This window comes from Vigna radiata, chromosome 5, assembly GCF_000741045.1.
Source record: "Vigna radiata var. radiata cultivar VC1973A chromosome 5, Vradiata_ver6, whole genome shotgun sequence".
Classification (NCBI taxonomy): Eukaryota; Viridiplantae; Streptophyta; class Magnoliopsida; order Fabales; family Fabaceae; genus Vigna; species Vigna radiata.
This window is the reverse complement of record NC_028355.1, coordinates 18,459,796-18,469,695: the sequence shown is the minus strand read 5'-3', so window position 1 is coordinate 18,469,695 and position 9,900 is coordinate 18,459,796. Positions and strand designations below refer to the sequence as shown.

General features: G+C 32.6%; 1 protein-coding gene across 2 annotated transcripts; it reads right to left on the bottom strand.

The window, feature by feature from the left end:
* Window positions 1-2,592: 2,592 nt before the first annotated feature.
* Window positions 2,593-6,181, bottom strand: LOC106762211 (EIN3-binding F-box protein 1). Of its 2 annotated transcripts, XM_014645984.2 has the most exons (3): window positions 5,882-6,181; window positions 3,311-5,224; window positions 2,593-3,175 (listed from the first exon to the last, which is right to left on the bottom strand). In XM_014645984.2, exons 1-2 carry the CDS (start codon window positions 5,904-5,906, stop codon window positions 3,315-3,317), a joined length of 1,935 nt encoding a protein of 644 aa, XP_014501470.1. In that variant the 5' UTR covers window positions 5,907-6,181; the 3' UTR covers window positions 2,593-3,175; window positions 3,311-3,314. The 2 variants fall into 2 exon arrangements, with proteins under 2 accessions (XP_014501470.1, XP_014501469.1); XM_014645983.2 differs by having other exon boundaries at window positions 2,593-5,224; window positions 5,882-6,180.
* Window positions 6,182-9,900: the final 3,719 nt, after the last annotated feature.

Below are 9,900 nucleotides of genomic sequence, written 5' to 3'. Positions count from 1 at the left end.
AAAATTGTGGACCTTGAGGTAAAACCTCTTGAGTCAGTTGAATCAGATGCAGGTAATAATGAAGACTTGCAGAAGACAACAAAAGAAGAGAAGAATGATGATAATCCCCAAGACAAAGATCTCAACAAATATCATTACACAACGGATTTGGAGATATATCAAAATGGGTAAACATTAGAAGAGATCTATGATTTTTAAAGATCTCTTATGATTGAATTTTTTTTTATTTTGTGCCCTTTTGTGCATTTTTGAAAATTTAGCCATATTTTTGTATGCTTTAAAATTCCTATATTATATGGTTCAATGTATGATTTTTTTTTAAAAATAAATAAATAAATAAATTCTTTATCCTAAAATTATATGTTTTAAATCTCCTATTCTGTATGTTTGANNAAATATTTAAATTTGAAATATATTGNNCTCATATGCATACATGCTTTTATTAAGGGGGAGTATTATCTTAGGGGGAGAACACGAAACACAACTTTTTAATTATGATCAAAAAGGGGGAGAAAATATCTTAAAGCTTATTGTTATCCACTAATGCCCTTGTCTTTCATGAGTTGTGTTCTTACTCAGATTATTACTAAAAGCTTTAATTCAAAGGAGTTTTTGATCATCATCAAAAAGGGGGAGAATGTTAGCAAAATGATGAAGATGAAGTTTTGATGATGTCCAAATCAAGTCAAGATTTATCAAGATTCATGAAGATCCTTTGAAGACTTATTTTTGTTATGAAAAGTTTTTGTAATAATTGTATTTTAATTGTTTAGGACTTAGATTTTGATTCTTGTACCTTTATATTTTGTATTTGTTGTTTAGAATCAAATCTTCCCCGTTTTAATCGATTAATCCTTGATATAATCGATTAAAATCGTTGCAGAAGCCAAAACCCAATCAGCTTTGGAATAATCGATTAAAGCAAGTTTTAATCGATTAATTAATCGATTAATCCTGAGAATAATCGATTAATACTAGCCGTTGGAGGTTTCTGATTTGAAAAACTAGCCGTTATACTTATTTTAATCTATTAACACTAATATTAATCGATTAAATGCGTTAAATGGCCAGTTTCGTAGAATGGAAGAGTTTTTGCTTGAGCCTATTAATAGGCTCTCTTTATCCATCAACAACAACTCTTCCCTTGCGCAAAAAACACTCAGAACTCTTTGAGAAGTGTGTGTTCTTGTTCAGCTAAGGAAACTCTTGTCTGTGGTGCTGGTACATTGCAATTACGGTGACGGAGGAATAGCTGGTTCATCCTTGGTGCGTCTGAGGAGGTGTTTGGAAGAGGATCATCCTTCGTGAAGTATTCGGAGGAGGTGTTTCATCCTTCGTGAAGTATTCGGAGGAGGTGTTTCATCCTNCGNGAAGTATTCGGAGGAGGTGGTCATCCTTTGTGAAGATTCAAAGGAGGTGTAAGTTCATCTATTGTGGTTTCAAGAGAGGTGTGGTATTTCTAAACTCTTACAAATTGTTTTTCTCTGTATTAATATTTGTAATTGTTTTGTGATAGTGAAAAAGATTTATCTTGTTTGAGATAAGCGACTGGACGTAGGATCCGTGTGATCCGAACCAGGATAAAATTATCTGTGCAAATTTCTCTCAACCTTACTCTTTTATTTATATCTATTATTTGCGTAGTAAGTTTAATTGAGTAGAAATTAAAAGACACGCGTTTGTTTTAAAACCCTCTTGGTTTGTTATTCCACGCTAATAATTCCGCTGCAGTCGATTTTAACACTTTCAATCAAATTTGAGGTATAAAATGACTCACTATTGTTATAGTTTTTACAAAAATGTTAAAGGTAAAAAAATCAAACAATTATATGATTAAGACTAACTCTTATTATCCACATGTCAAGTTTGGAAGCTGCATCATCTATTGGCTGTCCCAATATCTGTATTTTTTGTTTTTGGCAGGGTTATGTTGACCAACGTGTGAACACAGATTTAATTGAACTAATTCGGATTCCAAGAGCGTTTGTGGTTTGCTGTTTTCAACTAATATTGACTACGCAATACATGTAAGTAGATTTTTCAATCATGTGGTTGTTTTATTATTAACATCATATTCATTATGCATCCAACGACTTTCAACCACACAATAAAAAATGAAATAAACATATTATAGGATAGCTATCATATTCCTTTTTTTAATAATCATATCATTTTTTTGTTCTTTAATATCAAATGAGTTGTGCGAGGACTAATTCTAGCTGTATATTTCTTCTGAATGATTTAATGTACACGATAGAGAATGATTGATGAAAAAGAAGCTTGCGATTGATTGTCCTTCACAACCAGTAGAAATTCGTCACTAATTTATAAATTAAATGGTTGAATAAATTATAAGTACATACAACCAAAGTCCTTGAGATATTATGCTTTAAGTTGTTAAAGTTGATTTCAAAATGATTTTTTGAGAATAGAGTAAATATGAAAGTTTGAATTTTGTTAAAATAGGATGAAGTGGATCCAAGTTGGGATTTTGGTTAATAGATAATAACATGACAATGTTTCACTACTGCTCTACCACATGTCATTTTTTAATAATGGCCTAATGAGAATGCATGTGAACTGCACGTGCCATTGGCTGAATTTTTCACCAAGGAACCAAATTTTGATTCATTATTTTCATAAAATAAACATAGAGTACAAGGGGCATATAGAGGTTAGTTACAATGAAGAGTTCCAAAAAATGAAGCCTAAAAAAGTAGGGTTTGGTGGTAAAAAACAAGCCATCCCCCAAAAGGGAAAAGGATTGTGATGACAGACCTGCACATGTGGCTGCCATAGCCAAAGCCAAAAGGCTTCATAACCTTGAACTGTCAAAGTAACAACTGGAACTTCAAGACGCCCCCTTGACTATAAAACTTAGTCCCAAACAACACGCATGCCACATGGCTCATGTACGTGAAAATTTGGGTAAACACCACTGGACACACACACTCGTTACATACACCTGCAAAGAAATAAAGACAAAGGACACACATGGTGGCAAAACCGATACAAAGCATTGCTAAAAACATCAGATGCCAACACTAGAAAAGGGATACCTAAAACTCCAGAACCCGGTAACTATTGCTCACAGAGATACAGTCATTATAAAAGAGGCATCTCATCGATAGAATGAATGCCAAAAAGCTTTCAACAGATTTCCAATTAAGGACACCTGAAAAAAAAAGGGGGTTTAAATATAACTGTAACCTCTGGAAAAGGAGAACCGAGAAGTGGATGACAAAGATCCATCGCGAATGAACCCAAAAACACTAACGAACAACACTAACTATAAAAGCTGAGGCATTTCCTGTTCAGTTGAGGATGTCACACGTCCAGAGATGTTCCTGAAGCTTGCTGACGCCCCGGCTGCTGATTGCACTGCAACGCTTGATATTCAAGCCTGCAAGGGATTGACCCAATTTTTTAAATGCCGCCATGCTATTGTCTGAAACCGATATACAACCTGCCAAAGAAAGAATCTCCAGGTTGAACTGTTTTCCGCTTGCAAGAGCTACAATACCGGTATCAGTGATTGCACATTTGGAAACATCAAGATCAGACAGCACCGGGCAATTGCCTGCAATTGCCATCATGCTAGCATCGGTGACTCTTGTACAACCATCAAGGCATAGCACCTGAAGAGTCCATCCATATGAGTTCACAATAGACAAAACTACTCTGTCCGTCACATTTAGACACCCCCTTAAATTAACTGTTGTCAGACCAGTCTCAGAACACTCCAGCAGAGGAAGAAACCCTACGTCTGTTACTCTCTGAAGTCCACTCAATTCAACATGCTTAAGACGAGGGCACAGCTTTCCAAGTAGTGCAAGATTAGCGTCCCCAAATCCAGGGCAGTCACGGATTGTTAAGGACCAAAACGATTCAGAAGGAGAGATTGCTGGCAAATCCATTTCCAGATCTTTGATCCCATAGCAGCTAATCAGAGTAAGAACCTTCAGTTTGGCAGCACAGTGAAAAAAGACACCGAAAAGCCCAATTTGGGTAATTCTGTGGCACTCGTGCAATTTTAGGCTCTCAATTGATAGAGCAGCCCTGGTAAGTGATACCAACCCCTTGTCTGACAGATATGCACATTTACGAAGCTGGAAGTTTTTCACATTTGGACAACCCTTTCCAATAGCTTCGATCCCTGTGTCTGTCAAACCTTGGCAGCATTCGATTGTGATTGAATTCAGTTTCTGCAGTCCACGGCCATTACCCATAACCCAGAATCCTTTCTCACTGACATTTGGCAGGTCACTTAGGACAAGATTGGTAACTTGAAAGCCATAATGCCCAATCGTTGCTAGAGAGAGATCAGACACCATCAACGACTCAAGCTTCACCTTTGATAGAACATAAGAAGCTGAAGACATGAGGCCACAAACTCCCTGGTCGCCAACTCCAGAGCATCCCTTGATTGATACAGACCTTAGATTGGAACACAACTTCCCAATAGCTTGTAGACCTTCGTTACCAATGTTGGGACATGACTCAATTGATAACTCGGCCAGATTTGGACACTTCTTTGAGATTGCGATTAAAGTCTTGTCGGAAATATTGGGACACTTGCAAAGGTCAAGTTTCTCTAATTTGTGACACCCGCTAGCAATCTCAATTAGGCCTTCATCATCAATAGTAGCAACATCAAACACAGAGAAAACCTTCAGAGAAGGGCATCCATGAGCAATGGCCTTGAGACCTACATTAGTCATCCCACGATCTGAGTTGCATCCACGAATTGTAAGCTTCCCCAGCCCTCCTCGAGAGGCTGTTCCAACAGCAATGGCAGCAAGTCTAACATCTGTTGCCTTCATTCCCTCCAAGCTTCGGGATAGATATCCTTCGTTGCTAAATCCCTCATCATCATCATCACCAACCACATTATCACCTATGGTACTTCCATTGTTGCAGTTTTCATTCTCACAGATACTGCTTAGAAGCATAAGCCAGCGCTTGGATACAGAAGCACAGACGCTTCTATCTTGGCCAACAGGCAACCTTCTAAGGATCTCAAAGAGGCATTCATCTGGCAAAGATTCAATAGATGCCTTCTGCTTCGGCTCATCAAACCACTCTCGATTGATATCAAAGGGAACACTGAAGCGAGATCTCTTCTGAAGAGGAAAGTAATCAACAGAACGGCCAAGAGACAAGAAGAGACATGGTTCCTTGGGGTTAGGATATATACGACCCCCAGGGTAAAAATCATCATTTCCTGAAAAGAAAAAGAAAATCAATTACGTCCAAGGTCAAGATCGCAAAAAAAAACAACGCACAAAACACACCGAGGAAATGTAAATTTCCACAACTAAAACAAAAAAAGCATCTGTCATATGAGCGATAGTTTTGAGCATACAAAAGAAACCATATATATCCATGAACATCTAAAGGTAGCAGCTTCCAAAGGTCAACTCTGAAAATTTTGCAGAACTTACAAGATTAACCACTCAAAAGATGAACCTTCTGCCAAGTGACCTCAAAAACAAGATCCAAAGACTATTTACCGACAAAATTCACCTTTGTACACAGGATTAACTATTCAAAAGTTGAAATTTCTGCTATATAATCTAAAAAAAAGATCCAATTTTCACGAAAGACTGAAAACAACTACAAAAAAATACCATTAGGCCAATCCAAAGTTAAATTATCTCACTATCAAAAAAAAAACTTTGAATCTCCTCCCATCTCTCATCAGATCCACCGAGAAAGACAAAGATTCAAAGAATTCATCACTTAAAACCCAGATAATAATCTTTGACCAACCAAACAAGAAAATAAACATTTAAGGCAACCTCCAAAAATAACCACAAGCATAACAGCCAGAGACCCATGAATTGAATCGGGTAAAAGAAGCGATCAGACAAAAAGGTACCTGAAAAGCTGAAGACTTGAGACATGGGCGCAGTTCAGAAAACCCCGGGAGGTGAAATCTGGAGTGGTCCTCACAAAAGAAGGGTTGAAGGATAGCGTAGAAGAAGAGGGTGACGACAAAGAAGAACTCGTAAGAGCAAAAATGCATGAGGAAGAAGGAGGGAGAAGGAGGAAAACCCTATGAGATAGGGCAAAAAAAGAGAGAGAAAGTGAAGGAAAGAGAAATGAGGGGCTTGCGTTTGCCAAAGTGAGGCTTTTATTGAAAGTGAAAACAAAGAGATTCGGATGCAATGAATGCAAAAGTTCCTAAGTGCAATGTATCTGAACATACAAAGTGCCCTTTCTTTTCTTTCTATTATTCTTCCACCAAATGCATACCAGAAACCTTTTCTTTTTCATTATTTCAACTGCAAAATTTTATATCTACACTCTTCAAATATTTAATCAAATAACAATATTATTACTTTTATAGTTTATTCATCTCAACTCTTTTTTTTTTTAAAATGAACAAATATACTTATTATTTCTTTTATTGGCTTCTGTTTAAAATAAATAAACCCACATTTTAAAAAGTTTCTTTTTTTTACCAAATTAGTTTTAAGAAATTTCATAATTGTTGGGTGGAATTTATCTTTAATGCATATTTATATTTTATCTCTTTCTCAATGGTTTAATTTATCATATTAAGCAAAGTAATTATATTAGTTGATAATAATTTTTTTCTTAAGAAACTATTTTTACCATTAATGCTTTTCTCTTTCTAAAATTTCTATAAATTCTCACTAATTTAAATTGTTTTAATCTAAAAGAGTAATTAAAAAGTGTCATGAATCAGGTCTTACAAAAAAATAAAAGTGTTGATTCGTTTCTAATTTGAATAAGAATATTAAAAACATCATAAAACAATTATTTATTGCTTAATAAACCCACTGAATCAAATTAATGTATAAAAAAACATTATTCATAATCAATATCACAAATGTTTGACCAAGTACACAATTAACATATTAGAAAATCTGCACTATGTCCTTACCTAAGTTGGTAGTGTTTAACAAAATTTTCTATTAGAGTGTATTGTTTAATTGATCTGTAAAAAAGAAAATATGTGACTTAGGTTAAAAGTTCTCTTAAATAATTTTGACACTTGAATACTTTTTTTATAAAAAAATATATAATACTTTCAAATTTAAAAATTTAAAATTTTGTAGTGTCATTATGTCTGATAATTGGTACATATTAAATTTGTAATGGGATTGGTACGATGTTTGATGGGAAACTGGTCAGATTTAGAAACTTCCAAAGTGGGAAACACTGTTGGAGTTTTGAATTACACATTTCTTATGTTAATATCAAGAATTGAAAATAAGTTTTGATGCTGACATTAAATATCCATATTATGAACCTATAAGCAAATATTGATAAATGTAAATATAAAAAAAAATTAAGTTCACCAGTTATTCATTGATATAAGTATTATATAAGGACGGTCTTAATAAGAGACATAAAGAGGAAAAAAATAATTTTTTTTAATAAAAACTAATGAAATTTTTGAATTCATTAATTTACTAGTATTTATTTACAGAGCAAGTTCAATGAACAGAGTCATGAATGCAAGTTTAATAAAACAAAATCATTAATTCATTAATTTTACGGTTGGATTCACAAGGAAGGTTCGGTAGGTTATTTTGAGGGGGACAGTGACTTAAGAATCACTATGGAAGCAAATTAACAAATTCAAGCAACTTGCCCTTTCTAGTTTACGAAGGAAATGTATAAAAAAATTTCAATTTCTAAAAAAAGATAAACATTTATTCACACGTAACATTTTATATGGTATATATTATAAATTAAAAAATATTTTTTAAAATGAAATATAATATTTTTCAAATAAATTTATGTTATACATCATTGATATAATATTTTACATGTCTAACTTTTTATTGAAAAAACGTTTATATTTATAAATTTATTATTGTAACATTAGAATATTAAAAATTTGATATCAATATAATCCAACACACAAACTAAATAAATATATATATATATATATATATATATATATATATAATCTTTTAAATTTTTCAAGATATATTCTTTTGAACTTTAAAACGTATGTAAGAGAAATGTATAAATTACAATATAAAATTGTGCAAATAAAATTTCCAAACAAAATTTGAACATTAGTATCCATCACTCTCAATTATACCATACATAGACAAATAAATCATAGAACATAGAAAAAAAAAAAACAGCTTCAATTAGTGTAATTATAATAAAATGATAAGATATGTATTTCTCTTGACAATTTTTATAAATTCAATGATTCTAAGATATTTTTTAAGAATCAAATGTAAATATCACAAATCTGATCGAACTGATTTTTATATAAAAGATAATGTATTTAGTAAAATCAAATATTTTACATCTATCATACTATCTTACACTCTTAAGAAAGTAGTAAATTAGAATTAGGGTCTCTTTCACAAAGTAAATTTATTATATATCTACATAGTTCAATCTTATTTCATATTATAACAACATTCATTTATTCTCACAACAAGATATCTTTGTTTATGTGAATTGGATACTAAAAGAGTCAAACTAATCTAATTAAATCATAACTAAATACACCTAAGACAAATCATGATAGCACCCTCCTCCCTAAAAGTCTTTATATAGTCTTCATTCATACAATCATACTTTATAATTATCTTCTTAATAATCAATCATCATTTATACATAATTTAAAGCATTAATTCATGAAGTTCATCTATTAGTGTTCAACGATACATACCCTTTTTTGTTCGATAAAAATAAAATAGAGACTCCATAGAACCTAAGTTTCAATTCATACCCAACAATGTGCGCTTAACATCTCATTAGACGCTGAATGACAACTAACTGGCATCCAACACCCTAACTCCTAAAGCTTACTAAAATTAATTTATAAATAATATCAAACCGTACATTAACATTCTAAATCATTAGAATTCTTCGAAATTTAGCTTTAGATAAGATTTCACATGTACCATACCTTATAATAATCTTCAACAATGATTTCTAATTAGTTAGATACCATCAATTACACCATTAAACATATTAAATTACGCATTATTCTTAATTGCAACATTTTCATCATCAAAATTCTTTTTTATCATTCCCTTATCAAAATTTTGAGTAAAGGTACTTGGCTTTTAATTGGAGGGTTATGTATCTTTTAAACCATTCTAAGATGAGATTGAATATTATTTTTTTTTTCTTGTTTACCTAATATTTAAAAGTTATATGTCCTTTTAGCACTAAAGAAGGACATCAAATATTAGTTTTTGCACGTTTCTAAGTTATATATTTTTATAAGCAGTCTTGTTATGTTCAAATCAATAATTTAAACCTAAAAAGCCAGCATTACTTGTTCCGCTCAAATACTATTTAACCCTAAACCAGCATTTATACCTAATATTTCTACACGTAGAATCCATTTGGATCATGGTAGCCAACATTCACTTTCATTATTAGTGAAAAAAAAACTTTTTGAAGAAAAAATGTACATTCAGTCCATAAAAATACATGGTTAAATATTATAAGTATTATAGGTTATTTTGGGACCATATTATAAAAATATCTTATCGTTGAAACATATGGGTTTGGTATATTTGTGGAGAGAGGATGAAATAAGTATATATGTAATGTAAGTATTATTGTTTTGTATTTGTAGGTTGATTGCTTCGAGGGCCTTGTTTTTATATAATAAGACTGCCAACCAATTTACATCAATCACAACCATGCAATGCACTTCGATTTTACATAATAATATATACACAAAGAGTTCCTTTTCCCCTATCTTGAAGATTGTGATCCACTTCTGTGGACTGATATATTTATATAATATATCAGAAGTGATTTTCCTTGTTGAAATGGCAACCTTGGACCTTCGACTGAGCACTCAATGTCTTTCTTTCGTGGGATGCTGCCTACTCATCCTAAGCTGTGTTACGAGTGTTTCACTCTTCTAAGCTATCA

Excerpts from the sequence above, each read along its gene's own strand:
- LOC106762211 (XM_014645984.2), bottom strand. The coding sequence starts at position 5,906 with ATGTCTCAAGTCTTCAGCTTTTCAG. Across the intron at positions 5,225-5,881 it reads TCAAGTCTTCAGCTTTTCAG|GAAATGATGATTTTTACCCT; the intron begins GTACCTTTTTGT and ends TTTTCTTTTCAG.